At 46.8% G+C, this 20,355-nt stretch overlaps 1 protein-coding gene across 5 annotated transcripts in view; it reads right to left on the reverse strand.

Moving 5' to 3' along the window:
- ARNT2 (aryl hydrocarbon receptor nuclear translocator 2) overlaps positions 1-20,355 on the reverse strand; it is an 861,066-nt gene that overhangs the window by 61,545 nt on the left and 779,166 nt on the right. For 4 of the 5 annotated variants that reach the window (XM_069624174.1, XM_069624173.1, XM_069624172.1 and 1 more), the window contains one exon: positions 2,291-2,427. In XM_069624174.1, coding sequence (XP_069480275.1) covers positions 2,291-2,427 — 137 coding nt within the window. The remainder of the gene's footprint in view (positions 1-2,290; positions 2,428-20,355) is intronic. The other variant, XM_069624171.1, reaches the window with a different exon arrangement.

A 20,355-nucleotide genomic window follows, 5' to 3' on the forward strand; every position in this document is an offset into this window, starting at 1 on the left:
GTAAAACCGAACTAGTGGGTTCACTGGTTGGAGAACCCGGGAATGGCAGAAGGCCACCCGGGATTATGCTTAGGGCCTGAATCACTAGGGGCCAGTGCATTGCTGGGATCGCCCGTAAATTGACTCTTTAATTAAGTGGCCCGCTTTATTCCAAAAACGACTGACTGTGTGTATGTTATTTAATGTACACTATTCAAGGGGCTAGCCTCGCTATGAGTTACCTGCCCTCAACCTTCTCACATACTTTAAGAAGGAGGGGACGGAGTAAAAGGTGACAGCAAAAAACATTATGAAATGAGGCACTGACAAGAAAACAAGGCACAGAAGCGTACACGTTTGAGCTCACCAGCAAATTAAATGCCTATTACCGCGACTTTAAATGAATATGAAAAAGACAAATGGTCTCAGAGTGGTGTCATGGGCTGAAAAAACCCATTGCTTAAAGACTATGGGGGAGATTTCCCTTTTAATTGTGTTCACGGGCTAGAAAGACACTGGATCACAGAGTACTGCGTTACATCGGGTTCCTGGCCAAGCACGACACTGACACCAGTGTAAGAGCAAGTAACATCTTTACTGTGTCCAGCTCCAGGTACAGGGTACATCAGGTAAGTACATAGGGACAGAACATCCACCGGCACCGCCTCTCAGTCAACCCATATCCTCAACTGACATTCACAGAACCAATCAGAACATAAAATTCTCTCACACAGCATTCCATGTCAGTCATTCACAGCATTCCATGCATGCAGGGCAGGGTGCATGGAAAGTCAAGATGCAACACATCTTCCCCAGACAACACCCACGAAGCAAGAGACACACATACAAAATCCCAACACATCTACATCTCTCAACCTCCAGCACAAGACCTCTCAACAACGCACCCACACAAGCCTTACGACCGTCTTCACCTAGGTGGACAATACTGCACCATTCAATGGCTCTCCCTTTTTCTACCAAGTAATGAACAGACACCACAATGTTCCAGACTCAGGGTCGTAGGTCTGATGGTCCCCCTGCGGGTGAGGAAGCCATTGGGCTTCCTCACCAAGGCACCAGAGAGGTTGAAGCACCATGGGAGGTGGCCGGTCATGGTCTCGGGTGCCCACATGAGGTTGCTGTCCTGGGTAAAGGGCCCCTGGCGGGTCGACCGTGGGCAGGTAGCCAAAGGCCTTGTTGTAGCTCAGTTTGTGGATGAGGATCCAGTGCACAATCTCGTGCTTGAAGGCCTCAGTGCCCAGCACCCGCATCTCAGGCTTCTTGCCGCCGCAGTGCTGCTTGCGGTACTCGCTCAGGAGCAAGCGGAAGAAGAGCTGGAAGCTGCCGTCGCTGGAGTCCGGGCTCAGTGCCGGGGAGTTGGTCAGCCTGGCCGGCAGATCCCTCCCCATCCTCTTGAGCTGCTTGGGCAGCTGCTGGTAGTCTGCCGGGGAAGCGCAGAGCACCATGAACTCCTTGAGGCACTTTTTGCATGTGCTCTCCAGGTTCTCTGGCAGGATGTCCACCCCCCAGCAGGAGACGCGCACATACACAGGCTTCCCCTTCAGCACGAACTTCCTGATGTTGCAGTAGATGCCGGGCTCATCCATGAATGCTGTGGAGGCGCTCAATGGTGGCGTGCTTGAGCTTCAGCCTGGGCCCCACAGATCCTCTCTGCCCCTCGCAGACACAATGGGCACCGAGGACCAGGTGCATCCACCTACATCAATGGCTGGCCCCCACTGGCGCCACAGCAGCCTGCAACGCTCCTACCTGAGGGAGGTATTCTCATGGTTGGGGGGGAGGGGAGTGGATGTCCCTTTCATGGTGCTATCCCCCCAGCATAGCTAGCATCCTTGTCGCCAATGTTAAGTTGGGTTCCTGGCTAAGCACGACACTGACACCAGGGTAAGAACAAGTAGCATCTTTACTGTGCCCAGCTCCAGGCACAGGGTACATGAGGTAAGTACATAGGGACCGAACATCCACCGGCATCCTCTCTCAGTCAACCCATCTTCTCAACTGACATTCACAGAACCACTCAGAACATAACATTCTCTCACACAGCATTTAATGTCAGTCACTCACAGCATTCCATGAATACAGGGCTGGGTCCAGGGAAAGCCAAGATACAACATACTGCAAAAACATGCAGGCATAGGAACCCTGTAATATGGCTCACCTGGGATGATCACACGGGAGGCATTGTACTTGATGAATTTAAGGGTCGACCTACGCCTATATTATCCGCTTGCTAAAGGTCTCTTGTGCCTCTGCATGTATACAGTCTGTGGCTAAAAATAGTGGTTATTACCTGAAAGACTTCGGTCTGACCAGTCTGCTGGTGGGAGTGCTGCTCGCCACTTTGCTGATTGTGATGTTGACTCTGCCACTGAGACCAAACTTCGGAGGGTCTTCCCTGAAACTGCCCACTGCTCTGGCCGCTTTCTGCTGAAAAATGACAAATGAGTTTGGGAGACGTGAGCAGTTACAGAAGAAAAATGGATGGTCATTGGGTAGCTGTAGAATTTAGCATTGTCCTTCACACTATCCCCCTTTCCTGTTTGCGCTCTCTCCCCTCCCCTGCTGGGCTTCGTACCCCATGCTCAGTAGCAATGCTTCTTGCGCATAAGAAAACAGATATATGAAGAGGTATGAGGTATGGATGAGGGTGCAGACGCAAGCTGAAGAGCGGAGCGAGTGGTCCCGGTGAGTGCACAGAATACTCACTAAGGCAAGCAAATCAATGTATGGTTTCCGAGTGCTAGATAAATCATAACACCAATGACACAGACAACAAGTATTGGCCCTGCGGCAAGAACAGCATTGTACAGGTAAAAAGAAACCATAGATTTGCCAAGATAGAAAGCGTCACAGCTTAACACTTCGAGCTACTCACAACAAGCACACATAGAAATTACAAAAACAAAGAACATGTACTTCCACTCAAATAGCATGGATCTGAATTAAATGACTTCAGCACTAAACAAGACGATACCAAGCAGAGAGGTCAGAGGAGACACTCTGGCGAGCAGGTAGGTATACACATAGAAGTACAAAAGGAACCTCTGTCCGTTGAGCCTAACACCTCACATGTTGAGGGAAGGACACAGGGAAAAAAGCAGTGAATGGCAGTGGTCGTGGTGGAGCTTGACTAGACAATGCTTATAATCATTTAAAAACATTGCACTAGATTCATCCCTGATGGAATCCAGACAATATAATAAAACATAAAAGAATGTTGATCCAACTGTGCATGCAAATTAAACAAGATACTGTTCGACACACATAGCTCTTTAGAACATGTTTATTAGTGTTATCATGAGTCACATCTACAGTAAAAAACACAATTATTACAAACAGAGCTTAAACATATTGTACTTTCATAGCACTCTAATCTTTACCGTATTTTCCTCTATGGCGCAGAGTCCTGCCTCCATTCTTTACCTCAGAGGGCTAAGCCCTTTGCTCCCCGGGCATCCTACTCTTTTGACCCAACCCCCAACCAACACCCCTTGCACCATTCACAGGTTTATTGATTTGCTTGTTTCCCGTTTCCTGGTACCTTCCACAAGTTTACTTCCTCCCCATCACTTCACTTCCGTGCACTTTTTATCCCTACTGTGAGACAGGCATGGTATCAACAGAGACACAGACTCAAAAGTATTCGTTTTAAAACCTTTATTTACTAAAGTTCCTGGGTTGGTAGAATGCCTGAATGGCCCCAACTCTAAAGGGGGTGGTTCCCTTAACTGATGGTTCTAATGGCCGCTGTTGTCTAATAGTCCAAGTAAAAAGTCTGTCTGTGTCTGTGTCTGTGCCCTCAAGTTGTATAAACATGTGATGGGAAGTCGTTTGAAAAGGAAAAATAGTGGGTCAACAAAAATGGCAAAACCAAAGATGGTTTCAGGTGGTCTTCTCGCCAGGTGCATTATGTCAAGGTCACAAAGATGGATTCACTCACCAGGGCTGTTCATAAGACCTTCTCCACAGGATACATCTATCTCTTAAAGGACAAATAAAATGTGTCTGAGGCGCTTTTCTAGAGCCTTCAAACTTAAGGTATGGATTTATCAAAAACAACTCATGCGTAGTACGGTGTACCAATGATTTATATTACACTTTCACCTCTAAAAAGGGTGATCACTGAAAAAGGTATCCTTAAAAAAGAATTTTTCTATGAGAAAACTATTCTAAAAATCTCTGACATGTTAAAAAAACACTGTTAAAACAACTAGCTGGGCAATGTAAAACACTGTAGCTACTTTCATTGTTGGGAATGTGCATGAAATTGCAGTGCACAAAGAGAAATCTAATCTAAGATAACCCAGCGCAACCTAGATCTCCATGTCTGTGATCAAAGCAGGCACACTCTTGGCTCGAGAGGCTACCTCAGGGGCAACACGCTCGTCTTGGAAGCAAGATGATGGGGAGCAACACAGGTTTGATTCCCGGGTCTTGCCTTAAAAACCTCTGGGTATTAAGCTATAAATAACCCAATACAATTACAATTTACAGTACAATGGAGACATAACTTAGGTTTAGACAAACAGAAGTGAGATTTATTCTTGTTGGCTCTTCAGTTTTGTATGCGTAAGTCTCTGGGGTGACTTCAGACACGGAGAGTCATTCCCTCCCTCTCCGACAAGCTCCCTTGGTCACATGCTCTGCTGTGCATTCTGAGGCCCCTTCACTCAGGAGCTTAACATTCTGCTGTGAGATGCTTCAGAGTTCTCCCGCCCCAGTGGCTTATCTGATCAGATATTTTGCGACATACGTGGAAAGTATTTGTTTTCAGTGATTTCCAACAGCAACATAGTCTATTCACAGGTTATTTGGTTGTGGACTTCTGTACTGATGTTCTAAAACTCGAGTTTCGCCTTCGTCGCTTTCTGGAAAATGGAATAAAAGCTGGTGTTTTGGGAAGAGGTTTTCTTTGGTATTTTGCTCAATACACACTCTGAACTATCTAATAGCCATGTAATGTATTTTCGGAGTTTAAATATCGATGGAAAAATGTGTTTGCGGTGCGTGTATTGACCGTTACATTTAAGAAATACATTTTGCTGATGATTTGTTTAAATAGAACCGAGATAGAAAACCACCTGCTGGAAAGGAGGACTTAAATATTGACTAATGACACCATAATGAAGAAAAGGATATGTATATCTAGCATGTCCTTATGCGCCCTCTCTTGTACCCCGCTCCCTTAGCAATGTGTCCTGAGCTGAGCAGTGGGGAAAAGGCAGTGGATGTGCTCAGGCTAATAGGTGCCATCAATAAATGTACGTGTTGCAAAGTGAAGGTAAATTAAGACTACACAATCAACGGAGGTCTTGGAGCGTTATCACAATGCCACCTCAGTAGCCTGTAGGCAAGAGAATGATGGTCAGCTAAGTGCAGTGCAGGCAAAAAACGACTGAAGAGCCAGCGCAATCCGTGGTTTTCAGATCTTTTTTCTGCAACTGCCAAGACAGCCTTAGGAGTGAGGCCGAAATCTCTTGCAGCAACTGAACAGAGGTGTGCAAGTCAAGCAATGCAAGGCAGGCATCAGGTTGTGCTTACGATTACTTTAGAGAAAAGCTCCGAGTACCTGGCAAACATTTCAGGCAGACAACTGCGAGTAAACATCAACACCTGGACATTTTAGGTGTGTGAGTAGCATCTGCGGTCCTCACATACAATATCCAAATTACTTAGCAGTCCTTTTCATTAATCTTAGGCTTGATATTAATCATCACAGTAATTAATGAAGGCAGTCAACCCCGATGCCAGGCAACGATTACTACAAGAGAAAAGTATTGTCGAGCTCCTCTTCTATGTTTCCCAATTGTAAACCCTCCCCATCCCCGTACCATCCCCTATGTTCTTGATGTCAGCGAAGCCACAATAACAGGCAATAGTGAAAGGTGAATTCCAAGACTGCGAAGATAAAGAGTAGCGTTTGTAATGAGATTGCTCCAAGCCAACACTCCATATGAAGAAAGAACCACAGCACAAAATGTAACTAGTCACGGCTGCCAAAAAGCTTGTATCAAAACCATAAACGATGACACATCCTCAGTTTGAACTGTTGAATAAATGCGTGGGCGGTAGCTCATGAAGCAGCGTTGCATATACTATACAATGGAGTGCAGCCAGTGGCCCAGATAGGATTTTGCAGTGGTTATTTTTTTAAGTTGGGAGTAAACTGATTTTCTTGGGAGTCAAAATATAAGTCCACTTCCCAGTGTCAGTATTTTAAAAGGAGTAAAAATATGCTTGAACAGGAAAACTGGATTGTTTTATATAATTAATTATTTCTTTGCACCTAGTTATTCATGTACATTAAAAGATACATGTTCACTTGCTCCGATCGGGAAATAATAATATACATGTTTTCCTCTTGTACTACATGCACTACTGGTCCAACCATATCCATTGAGCTTTTTGGGTGAAAGCAGGTGCACAAGGTCCTACGTGTCTGTTTACTACTTTTTGTTGCAAGTATTTTACTCCCCATTTTTATTTTTGGGGAGTATTTTCCTATTCTTAGGGAGTGAAAGTGTCTGATACACGCCTTATCTGTAGGACTGAGTGCAGCTATGCCATGCGAGGAGTGCCAGGGATATATGTGAAGACCCTCCAAGATTCGCCTGATGTGAAGTAGAAATAGATTGTTTAACCCTTTAAGTGCCATGGGTATTTCCCCCCATTGCCAAGGCCTTATTTGGTGATTTCGGTATGTGTCCACACACGTGTCCCGATGAAAACGGTACCTCACTTGTGTGGGTGCAACTACCGGGGGCGCAAAAGGAAAAGAGTAACACACTGGTAACCCCAAGCCTTTCGCCACTGCCCATTTTGTTCATGTGGGCAACCTACAGATTTGGGCCTAGCGTGTCGAAGCCAGCAAGGAAAACAGGGAACCCCATGCATTTCCCAAAAGAGGACAACCGTGGGAATCCACAGAGGTCTGACTTATGCAAATCGGCCCAGAATTTATTACCCAGAACCCCCGGCAAAGACCCACATGGGAGAAGGGTGCCCAAGGCCAAGGATATTACCGCTGATTTTGCTGGAGCCCTGGTGCCCTGCGTTAAAGATTCTCCCCACCAAGGAGTCTCGGCAGTGTGCCAATACCTCCCCGAAGGGAAAAGCTGTAATGCAGCCCAGCCGCAACTACAGAACAGTTGGAGGTGATGTCCCTGGCCTTGGACATCCATTTACCATGTGGATGTACCATCCCCTAAGAACAGCAGCAGCTCCTGGGAGCCCCAGCAGGATCCCCATTCCTCCACGGACATGACATCTGTAACGTAGCACAGCCAGAGGTGGAGCCTGGGTTTGCAGACGGACAACCCACATGGGAGGGATCCGCTCCTAGGGAAACACCAATGTTCTGGGGGCAATTTGTGGCCTGCCCCTACAATTGTGTCCCAGCCCACCAACATATCTGCCCAGACGGCCCATTCCCACCCACACCACCAACAATCCAGCCCGAGTCTCACCCACCCCACTGACAGTGGGCCCTAACCATAGAATAATAAAAAACAGTACTCACATAACGTTGCAGCTGCTCACGTAGAAAAAGTTGTAAACAAAACAAAACACATGTGTTACCTACGGTCACACCAGCAAAATGTAGCCCTCCCTGGGGGCAGATAAGGGGGGCTGTTCTGCACTCCTCCCTGGCCTCAGGCGTCCCTTCCTAGGAGCAGATATCTGGCCCCAGGGAGGGCTGCATGACATGGCACCCACTCCATTGCAGGTGGGGGGGGGGGGTCAACGCCCCATCCCATTAGAAAATTCCCTGTCCCTTTGGGGTGCCCCACAGCCCCCCCTAAAATGCGTTCCACCATTTTTCCTTTTTTCCTTTGTTAACCCAACTCCCCTTGGCGCAGGGGGACACAATAGTGTGCCAATCTGGCCCCGGGGTGCCCAAACCTTACTGCCCCACCCACTGGGGGGCCTGTTCCACAATTTTTAGGGGCCCTCTCCCCCCTCGCCCCAAATGGGTGGCGGGGCACGCACCTCATGCAGGCCTCCCTGAGCCTCCTACAAACAGCTGCGTGAGGTACATCCCCCCCTCCATTTGGGGTGGGTGGAGAGGGCCCCCTAAAATTGTGGGACAGGCCCCCCAGTAGGTGGGGCAGTAAGGTTTGGGCACCCCGGGGCCAGTTTGGCACACCAATGTGCCCCTCTGCGCCAAGGCAAGTTTAGTAAATAAAGAAAATAATTCAACATGGCAGCCTGCCCTTTAGCGGGGCTGAGGGGCACCCTACACCGCCAGGGAATTTTCTAATGTGAAGGGGGGTGCACCTCTCCACTCCCTCCCCAATTGGAGGGGCGGCGCATCTCATGTAGCCCTCCCCGGGGGCAGATGCCCCTTCCTAGGAGGAGATGTCTGCCCCCAGGGAGGGCTTCAAGGGGTGCCCCCATTTCCCCTTGGGGTGAGGGGGAGAGGACCACCCCCCTTTTCTGTAAAATATATCCCTGGTGGCTAGTGCCCCCCCCCCACCCAAAATTCCCTTTTGTTTTTGTGCTTTTTGTTTTAGATTTTTTTATTTTGCCCCCTTCCCTGGGGGCAGATGATCAGCCACCTGCCCCCAGGGGGACCCTAACCTGCAGGCCCCATCCTTTGAGGGCCTGCACACTTATTTCTGGTGGCCCTCCCCCCCGCCCCCCAATTGGATGGGGGGGCACCTCATGTACTCCTGCCTGGGGGCATAAATCTGTCCTCATGGAGGGCTACAAGGGGTGGCCCCCTTTCCACTTGGTGTGGGAGGGCCACCACCATTTCAGGGGGCAAAAAAATCCCAGCTACGAGAAGTAATAAGCAGTCTCACCACACATGCCTTCATGGAAAGATGGATAGACGAAGATGAGAGAAGCTACCTCATCAGAACATACCCCACCATCCCGGCTTTCGATCTACTACCCAAGAGCCATAAAAACAGCACTAAGCCCCCAGGCAGGCCCATAGTATTGGCAATAGGCTACACCCTCGAACCGATGTCAATATATTCAGATTTGTTCTTAAGACCTTTTGTTAAAACAATGAGATCCTTTGTCAAAGATACTCCTCAGATGTTAAACATCCTGGCAACGTTACAGATCGGGACACATGATCTTTTAGTATCCCTCAATGTGCAAGCACTCTACACAAGCATACCACAAATGGACAGCGTTAACATCATGAGAAAATATTTAGATCGCCAACTGACTATCAAGGTCCCGTCTGATTTCATTCTGGAGTGTATCTGATTGGCACTCACTGAGAACTACTTTCTTTTCGATGGCTCCTTCTACAACCAGAAGCATGGGAGGAGTATGGGCTCTACTTTTGCCCCAGATATAGCCAATTTGTATATAGATCATTTTGAATCAATGACCATATATCACAATTTCAATCCTTTCACCACCCAGATCAACTCATGGCACAGATACATTGACGATGTATTCATGACCTAGTCAGGTAGTGCAATAGACCTGGACAATTTCTTCAGCTTGCTGAATAACCAAGACCCCAACATTAAATTCACTATGAATAGTGACAGACAACAAATGGCGTTTCTGGATTTGCTGATCACCAAGTCTCCCACTGGGAATATGGAGACCTCGCTTTTCAGGAAAGCAACTCACAAGAACACCTTGCTTCAATTCGATAGCTTCCATCCACTGAGCCTAAGAAAAAACCTTCCGGTGCCAATGATGATTTGGAGAAACACAGCACAGAGCTGGCGACCAGATTAAAACTAAGGGAATATCCATAAAATGTAGACCGAATCACCTGGAAACTAGCCAAGCACACACCCAAGGCACAGTGTTTAGTCCCTCACGTAAAGTCCAAAATAGATGAAAAAATGACATGTATCACAACCTTCAGCCCTATAAGCAACAACCTGCGGAGGTCCATCCTGAAGAACTGGAAAATTATACATACAGAGAATTTTGCACCAGTCAAACCCAGAATTGGATACAAAAGGCAGAGAAATGTAAAAGACATTCTAGTACATATGTACGATGATCCAAAGAAAACAATCAACGAACAGCAGACATTATGGTCTCTACAACCAGTAATTGGCCACTATAAGTGCAGCGGTTGCCCTGTCTGCCTCCTTACTGAAAATATGAAAAAAGTAGACCTTAACGGACATATGTGTCAATTGGGAGCTTGTACGAACTCCAAAAGTAAGTGGGCCATATACGGAATAAAGTGTCCTTGTAACCTCCTGTACATCGGAAAACCAAAAGAGAAGTGAGACAAAGGATCTGTGAGCATCGCTCTTGCCTAGGTACCTGATAAACCTATGGTAGCACACTTCAATCAGAAAAACCATAAACCCACAGATTTGCTATGGTTAATTTTTCAGATTGTTGAACCACCTCCAAGAGGTGGCGACAGCCACCCAATTGAGGCAAGCAGAACAGAAATGGATTTTCAAGTTGAACACAGTGACCAACGGCTTAAACACAATTGTAGAATGGGCACAGTTCATGCACAAGAGGTAAGCACAAGAGGTAGGCGAGATGTGTTGGGCTGCACACACCAGCCTGTAGCCCTTCCCAAGATTGGCCTCACAGCCACCTGAGGGTCTTATTCCAGTCATTTTTACTGAGAACAATCGACACAAGTGACGGACACAATTTTTGCTGTTTTGTTTGTAAGCATATTCACCCTAGGACATTACCAGTATTTATATGTACTTCAACTATTTTCATGCATCTAGTGCTGCTATGGTTCATCATCTCCCATTAGGTATTGCAGCATCTTACATTAAGAAATACACCATTATGACCCCTCACCAACCGACACTTACAAATGTGCAATTCATACACCCATACCGTATTTACAGGGTGTCATAATCTGAGCATCGTGTCTTACATCTTGCGCCCAACATGCGCTGTGAAGCACTACACCCATCAACGAGGGTAGAGTGCATTCATACATCCGTACACGAGTATGGCAGTCGCTACGGTTCTAATGGTACTGGATGCACAACACAGCAGCCCAAACACCATGGCAACATCCGCTCCTCCGATGAGCGTCACCCTCCAAGCCTCGTTTTCAAAACGTGGAGACGGTGGCTGCCTCTGATGCCTGTGTTAGGGCCTTGGAGGGCTGCACCTAGGGTCACTTCCTGCTATGGGTTATAGTTGCAGCTGTATCTCTAAGGTCAGAGAGCTGAGCACAGTGAGAATGTCCTGGGACACATCCCTTGAAACTTGCGGAGGGGCCCCTGGGCCCGCCAGAGAAGTGATGGTGCTCCTCAACGTACTCGTATGCCTTTGGTGAATCCTCACCCACAGGGCTGTAGCCGCCTGCATCAAAGCACTCATGTCGCGTCTCCTCGTCGGAGCTGGAGAAAATGGGTAAAGGACCAACTGCACTCTTTGCGTACTGTTCTCCAGGTCTAGACACTTCCCCCAGACATTACCTGCACCACTATTGACTGGGTAGTGACGGTTAGTGATGCAGTCGTGTGTTTTGGTGGCAGCGAGACCCTCGCTGTAGGTTTTCCCAGTGGCTTTTCCTTACTCGTCAATGAGAAGGTTGCCGACAGAGCAGCCACAGACAAAGAGGTAGTCAACGAAGCAGTCGCTGATGATGTGGTGGTAGATGTGGTGGTACACTAAGCAGCCACCGCTGACTGTAGCCAATAAGGAAACAACCATCGTCGAAGGTTTGGTTCAACATAGCCATAGCCGTAGACTGCTTCATAGTTGCTGACGAGGCCGTAGTAGTGGGTGGCGCCGATGGCCTGGAAGAGGGTGCCTATGAAAATGGTTCCTTATGGAAGTGTTTCGCAGACTTTGTGCCGGCCACCGGCAAACTCGCCATAGACTGGCAAGGCGACGGACAGCACGTGTGCCATGAACTAGGACACCCACCAGCGGTGTCTCTAGCTGGACTAACAGCCTGGTGCTTGGCTTTACTAGAGCCTGCAAGGGGTACCTCCTTGGCCGATCTGGATCTCTTACCAGGTGGAGAGCGCTCCAGAGAGCAGCCCGATCTGGGCTTTGCCCGAGTGTGCCTGGAGGCCACGCCAGGGCCCCCATTCTCTTTCAACCACACCGCCAACCGTCGGTAGAGGTCCCTCTTTGTTTTGGCCAAAAAACTATGACAGATGTCTTATCGATCCTCTTCATGGTCGGGATGCAGACAGTAGAGACATCTAGTGTTCTTGTCCTCCTCATAGATGTTTCGCAAGCCACACCGGGCGCAGAGCCTGTAGAGACTTCTTCCTTCCTCTGTCATGACGAGGCTCAAAGTAACCTTGACTCAGCCTTTCCACTTGATCACGTTGTGCAGACAACAGAATGCAACCGGCAACGGAGCCCCATTATCGGAGCAGACTAGACGTCAGCAGTATACGAAATTTGACCCAAAAAACAGAATTCTCTATTGATAAACTGAATTTGTTAGAAAAAATCTCAGAGAGCAAACTCGAGTCTCCCTGCACCGAAACGTGCAGTAAAAATCTGAAGATGGCCGCCGGGGGCAGGACTCATGGAGACCGTAATTGGATGGGTGCAGTATGACCCAGTCTTCACTGATTGGGTCAAGGGTAGAAGGCGTATTAAAATTTCCTAAAGCAATACTGCTTTTCTTAACGAGGATTCCCGGCCTGACAAAGGGGAATATTCATAAGCATGTGAATCCATGCCAGACGAAGAACTAACTGATATACACTCTATGATGCCAATCCGGTATAAGGATGGCACATTGCAAGTCCTAGTAACTCCCAAGACAAATGGAGGAAATGCTTTAAACCTTTGTGGAGAGGGATATGCATAAACACAACTTGAAGTTCCACGAATGCTACAAAGACCTTGTGGATAAACAGTATTGTCAACTGAAGAGTCATCAGCTTTAACACATGACATATAGTTGATTGAACATGCGGTTTTAAATTTACATGCTGTGCATATATTTCCAAGCATTTGTTCTATCCCATTGGAAGGGAGTAGTTTCTTACCTGTAACTCAATTTCTCCAGCGTTGGTATCTTTCATGGATTCACATGCTGCGAATATTCCCCGTCGTCAGGCTGGGAAACTTCAGTAACATTAACTTGGCTTTTTCCTATGGAAAACTTCAACACTTCACTGTCCTATCAACGTTCTTTTTGGGTGCTCTAGGCTACACCAATAGAACGTATGATATAAATAGCCCCGCCCCCGCGGCTTCCCTTCAGATTTTAACCTCCAAAGTAGAGGGAACCCGAACCAAGGTGTGCCTGCAGAGGCAGCCGGTGGCCGCATGTGAATCCATGAAAGATACCAACGCTGGAGAAATGGTAAGAAACTACTCCCTTCTCCAGCATTGGATCTTTCATGGATTCACATGCTGTGAATAGATTACATAGCAGTATGACCAATGTGTGGCGGTGTATCACAGGCAAACCAACCAATACACTCTTTGACATGCATGAGAACAAAAACCAGCAAGTAATAGAGTAACATAGAAAACCCCCAAAGCTGCAGGGCTTACCTTACTGAAACAGGCATTGGAGGACCGCCCGTCCCACCTGCACATCTTCCACATGTTGCTGTCCCAGATAGTAGTGCCTGGTGAAGGTATGCGGCACCGCCCAGGGAGCCGCCTGACAAATGTCTAAAACAAGCGGTAGACCATAGCGACACCGATGACGTTGTGGGCCGTGTAGAATGAGCCTTCGGAGTGCCCCTCAAAGGCTTGCCAGCTTTCGTATGGCAAAATGAAATTGTAGCCGAGACCCACCGGGAAAGCCCTTGCTTGGAAATAGAGTGCCCCTTGTTGGAGGGATCAAATACCACAAACAGCTGCTTCGATTTCTGGAAGTCTTGGGTACGGTTCAGATAAAATTTCCACGCCCTCTTAACGTCCAGAGAATGAAGGGGCTTTTCTGCCAGCATGGACGCATTAGCAAAGAATGTGGGCAAGGCAATAGAAGCAATTTTGTGAAACGCCAATGGCAGTTTTGGGATAAGGTGCGGGTTAGTAGCCAGGATAACCTTGTCCTTCAGAAATCTCAGATAAAACGGATCAATGACCAGTGCTTGCAATTCCGACACCTGTCTGTCCGAGGTAATCGCCACCTTCCACGAGAGGCACTTCAAAGAAGCCGTCGACATGGGTTCAAACGGTGGCCTCATCAGAGCAGAGAGCACCACATTGAGGCACCACACCAGTGCAAACTCCTTCTCCAGGGGAAAATGTCCGAAACAGCCCTTTTAGAGCATTTTTAACTAAACTATCAATAAACAGAGGAGCAGCATGGCGCCTTCTCGTGAACCTAGAAATCGACGCCAAATGCACCTTGATGCATAACGCCAGGCCCCCTTGCGCAAGATGTAGCAAGAACGGGAGAACCTGGGCCGGAGAGACGTCCAACGGTTGCACCTCTGGATGTTCCTCACACCAGGCACAGAATCTCGCCCATTTCCGACCATACGATACATTGCTAGAGGCCCTTGCCGCTTCCAAGATCTGGTGACACTCTCGGGAGATACCGAGGTGACCAAACTCGGAGTGATCAGGAGCTACGCCACCAGGCTGAGAGATGCCGGATCGTTATGCCACACTCTGCCGTTGTCCTGAGACAGGACATCTTGGTTTGCACAGAGACGAAACGGCTCTTCCATCACTAGATGAAGGAGATCCGAAAACCACTTCTGCCTGGGACAGAACGGGGCCACCAGGATCTCTCTGCACCGATACTTCCTCACCCACTGGATAGTCCTCCGGATCAGTGGCAAGGCGGAGGGGTGAACGCATATGCGAAGAGGTCTGTCCACGGGAATGAGAACGCATCCCCCATCGACTACGGATGAGCACTTCTGCTGGCAAATTCCAGACACTGTTTGTTTTCTATCGTAGCAAACAATTCTATCGGCGGAGATCCCCACCATCGGAAGAATGAATGATGCGACCTGGACGTAGAAGACTTGCTACCTCACCCCACGTCCAATGCAGGCAACTCTGTCTGCTGCTTCTTCGCGGGGGGTTCCGCCGACGCCGCTCGTCGATGCTCATGGCCCTTCTCCAACCTCACCAAAGACTGGCTCCTCCGGGCCAAACCCACTTCCGAAGCCGGGTAAGTGCCCTTGTTTAACCAACAGATGAGCTGCCGGTTACAGTCTTTCAAAGTCTTCTGCGAAAACCCCTGGCATATCTCGCAGGCATCCGCCGAATTATGGGGGTATAGACCGTAGAGACAGTCTGTATGCCCATCACTTTCGAAGACCTTCTTCAGGCCGCAGGTAGCACAAGGCCTAAAGAGAGATTTTTTCTGGGCCACAGATGACATATTAGCCGGATACAAAATGCAATGTGCAAAACACGGAGAGAAACACAAAGTGATCCCAACAGTTTGGAGACAGTTGAAATCTGAAGGGAAGCCGCAGGGGCGGGGCAATTTATATTAGACGTCCTATTGGTGTAGCATAAAGCACCCAAAAAGAACGCTGACAGGACACTGAAGTGTCGAAGTTTTCCATAGGAAACTCCTGTCATAGTTCCATAGGAAAGCGCTAAGTTAAAGTTACCAAGGTTTCTCAGCCTGTCGATGGGGAATATTCACAGCATGTGAATCCATGGAAGATAGAATGCTGCAGAAGGTGGTTGTACCACAGTTATGACAGCATTAAATTCATTAGCCCCCCATGTCCCATCTGAGAATCCAATCTTGTTTGTCAATGCAGTAATGTAGCAACGTTTTGTGAATGGAGGAACAGAACTCAAAGTAAAGTAAATGTGTAAATGGACATTATAATGTATAAGCATTCACTGCAATGTTCAATTAATTATATATTCCAGAAACCAAGACGCAGCCCAAGTAGCATTGGTTATCTGAGGAACTCAATGTTTTTCAAATCCACAATGAGCAGTAAGTCAGGAGATTTTTGTAGTTTACATTGCTTCTTATTCAAGTTCATCATCAGAAATTGAAAACACAACATATAGGAGTGAAAAGATTGCATTTACGCCATAAAGATATTTTTCAAAGCCATAAATCAGTGTTAGGAAAGGGCTTTAAATCGGAGCATTGGATCAGTGCAAGGTAAGATGTAACAAACCATCAGGATGTCTAGGTTGTTCATATCTGGGTTCCAATTCTGTTGAACTTGAATCCATGCAATCTATGCCTCTTTGGAATCTGGTGAGTGTTAGATAAGATTTTAACTTTAGTGCTGAATCTACCTCACTAGTGAGAACCCCAGAACATTTTTCTGAACTGGTAGATTCTGTTTCCCTATACCTCAGTGAGTGGGACCTTTTCCCACACTCACAGAACATTTTACTCTTTTTATGGGTTTCATTTTTAAGACTCTCTATAGTGTCCTTTTAATGTTATCCTCTGACAAAATTTGGTAAGTATCTTTTTATCATTACAGGGTTGTCTTTTGGGCTGCCCTTTTACTTTCTCTGGCTAATCTTGTGAGAACTACAGTTCACAAGGGTAGAAAGGATAGGTCTATCCCTTCTACATTTCGTAAGGTGAAAACCAGCACACCCCACCTTATGTGGAATGCTGGGGAAATACAATGCACCCCCTTTCACACTAGCACTGTAACAATTCTGTTACAGGGACAAGCTTAACTTAAATGGCTAGTGGCACTGAACCATTTTACAAATTCTGTGTACTTTTACTGCAAGCTGTTTTGAAAACTGTGGAAAAGGCACCCATGGGTGCCCATTTGACCAACATGGCCCGTCTTCTATTTTTGCCATTTTCATGCTTCTTGTCACTTTTTCGTTTTTCCTCCCGTCCTCCAGGGTGGGAAATTCCTTTGTGTGATTTTTATCTTCAGCGGAAAACCTCGGTCAAGCCCGCTGAGGCTCCAGAGTGTCTGTGAAGGCAGGAAGCGAGGGAGGAGTCCAAAACCCTGCAGCCCTTTGTCTTCCAGCCTGGCTATGAGAGTCCAGTTGAAACTGGGAGGATGGCTGTCCTGAAAGCACTGCAAACCCCCAAGTTTGAATGTTGCACGTATGTTTGATTGGCTGGGTTCCTGGATAAAAGTCTGATCCTGGAAGCTGAAGAGGTAGTCGGAGGAAGATGAAGAAACCGCGGCTGAGATAATTTCCAGCAACCGGGAGCCTGCGGAGTAACCGGAGCCTGCCGTTACCCTTCCTTCCAAGTGACCTGGGGACTCTGAAGCCGACGCCCTTGACCCAGAGCCTGATAATATCCACTAGACTCAAGAACACCTGCATTTTGAGCCATCCCACATCATGCTGCGACCTTGCGGGGCTGCAATACCTCAATACACTGGGACCGCAAACCAGTGTGCAGTACACAGTCTTGCGAATTCCGAATCGAGCTGAAACTTTGATGGCATCTTGCTGGACCTGTAAAGACGTGATTCCAGTCCTTGAAATCGCCTCACCACTGTGCTGGACCAGATTAGCAACGCAAATCCAATCAGCGATATTTAGTCTTCCGGCTCCTGCAAAGGGCACCAAAACCACAGAGCTGCACAGAAACTCTTGCCTGGAGTCTTCCCAGTTGAATCTTGCTGCAGAATCCTGTCCAAAGTCCTGCCTTCTGTCTTCATGACAAAGGAATCCATCAACAGGGTTTTTGACTCCAGATCCTGAAGTTTCCCCTGTTGCAACTCTTCTTCTGTGCTGAGGTAGTGTGTTGGCTGGGGTATTTACCTACTTTAAGCCTGTGTGATTCCTGTGTAGCTTTGAGGTGTTTGTGATTGGGGGGTCCTCTCATCCAGTTCACCCAGGCCCACTGCTGGAATCCTCCTAGGGCGTCTTCTCAGAAGTCCCTGGACCCTTTCAACCTCTCCAAGTGTAATACTTACCTGTGTGAACAGTCTTCCTTAGGAACTCAGACTTTCAGTACTTCTGTGCCTTCCTGAACTGTCTGTTGGATACTAGAGACCTAGTGAGCCCCCTTCTGCCACTGAGAACACTCATGCTCCAAGAAGAAGGGAAAGACTTTCTAATGATTGAGTCTGTTGCCTAGAAAAGAGAACAAGTGTTTAAAAGTTTACTTACTTTTAAATGAGTTGGTTGGTAACTGTAACTATGAGAGTAAGCAGTTACAAAAGTTCTTACTTACCTTGAATGTGTGTTGTGCCATTCTGAAAAGTATATGTAAGGTTATTTTACTCACCTGTGAATTTATTGTGCCTCTTCCCACAAGCAATGCTGTTGGCGTCACTAACTATTTCTTCCAGAATATTAGTGTGTAAATTCACCAACTGGGACTTGCTTCCCCTGACCTGCTGTATAGCCTGTCTCAACAAAGTCTGCTTTGTGTTTTACCTACCTGGAATAACATTGAGTCATTCTTAAAGTTTAACATTGGATTTTGTTTTCCCTGGTCTTTTTTATACAGATGCTAAAACTGTCCTAGATGTATACCTACCTTTAAGTTGCCGATTGCTCTTTTAAAAAGTAGAGATACACAGATTGGACCATCCAGATACTGTGCGCTTAGGAATATATAAGTAGTATTGGTTTGGGTTTTGGCTACAAAAGGGATTGACAAAGGCCTTGCCCACTGCCTTCAACAAATTAAACTTGAAATAACCGTCAGTACCAATGATTGCACTCTCCCATACAGTGTGTACGTAGAAAATATTTGTATTACTTCAAATTAAATTGTTCCATAGGTCACATATTAATCATGTGTCTATTATAACAATTCAGACAGAATTCAGTTGATTGATTAATCACAGGTTCGGCATATGCCTATTGAAGCCACCATGTGTTTCGACCTAAATTGTTATTAAGGCAGAATTTTGGCAAAACCAATCCTCAATCTACTGCAAATTTACACAAAACTGTTTCCCAAATTATAGAACTGTAGATCACCATACAATTCATTACATCCCAGAAAAGGATGAACAAACCGCACTCCAATAAGCTAAAGTACCTCCTCTTTTCCCACACAAGCACCCCTGGGTTCTAAAACCCATTAATGTGTTTTAATACACCATTGGTGCCCTTCACCATTATATTATGGTGGTTCACACTCACCGATATATCTCCTTGTGATCAATGCGACTAAATGCTGTCTAGGTTAGTCCTAGTTAAGTTGGAAACGCCAAAATAATGGACAGTTAAGTGACCCATAGCATCAATCTCTAATATTGAATCAATTACTATGGTTAATGTAATTGTCCTAGGTAACTCACCAGTATTATTACCATCATTCCTCATTGCTCTTGAGATTTTTGATAGTTAGCATGGGTCAAATTACTGCTTCTAATTATCTGTAATCAGTATATGTATGAATAATGGGTTATTTTGAGTAATGCTGATTGATACTGTATCTTCATATTACATGAATACATTGATACGAGGGCTGCACCTGGCTACTCTCCCTCAATGTCAGCCAATAGATTCTGAGTGTAGTGGCCTAGCTGGACAGCTGCCATTGTTCTTTTCTTAATTTAGAAGCAATATAGTAATTGATTATTGGCTACATTATATATTACGTTACAGCTATCTCAAAATTGTAATTAGTACCCATTGAGAGTACATATAACTATGGTACTACTCACCAATAGAAGTAGGAGTCCTTATTAGGGGGCCTCTTGCAAAGTTAGGTGTGCTGCGTGTTTACTAATGCAGGTGCCATTTTGAAATTATATTTAGACAATGGGAGCCTCGAGCGTAGGCCTGGGAGATACCCATGTACCATCAGTGAGGATGTTGCTGGTAACACTTGTCCCTTCAGAACTTAATCTGGTTTAAGGCTCGGAAAAATCTTCGGCCCTAGAGCTAGTGTCGACTGTTACAGCCTTGGGCTGCCCTCAGTGGGACTTGAAGGGTGCAGGAGGAACCCTCACGCACACAGTGGCCCCAGGGAAGGAGTCGCTGGACTGGGGAGCTTGTGAAATAATGGTTCTCAGTTCAGCGCGAGGCCCTAGGAGGTCGGCCTCCGATGAACTCCTTCAGAGAACATGGTGGGGAAGCGCGAAACAGATCCTTCCACTTACTAAGTAGTTGAAGCAGTTGGGAACGCCAATGTGCACGCAATGGATAAGCATTCAAGACGTGTTCAGTGTCCATACACCACAAACAGAGACCGTTTGTCTGAGGCCGGGAATTGTCTGACACAGGAGGTGAATCCTGTTTCCACTAGCATGCGACAAAGGTATGGTGGTGAAGCCAGAGGTGCAATAGCATAAGGAATTCAAACGAAAATGTATTTTAGAAGGCGTAGCTGAGGCGACAAAAAATGAAAAAGTTGGAGCGATGCGTAGAACGTCCAGCCAAGTGGTAAAAAGGTCTGATGGAGGCCAGTGGGAAGAGTCAGCATGGGCGGGCGCAACCAGGCATGCCTGTGCATGCAATACATTTAAAGGGGAAGGCTCTGGTCCTGTCCCGATTGGACAAACTCCCATCAGTATAAGGGGACAGGATGTAGGAGTAAGGGCACGTATGTAA

This window comes from Ambystoma mexicanum, chromosome 11 (genome assembly GCF_040938575.1).
Source record: "Ambystoma mexicanum isolate Mex_15411 chromosome 11, UKY_AmexF1_1, whole genome shotgun sequence".
NCBI classification, from domain to species: domain Eukaryota; kingdom Metazoa; phylum Chordata; class Amphibia; order Caudata; family Ambystomatidae; genus Ambystoma; species Ambystoma mexicanum.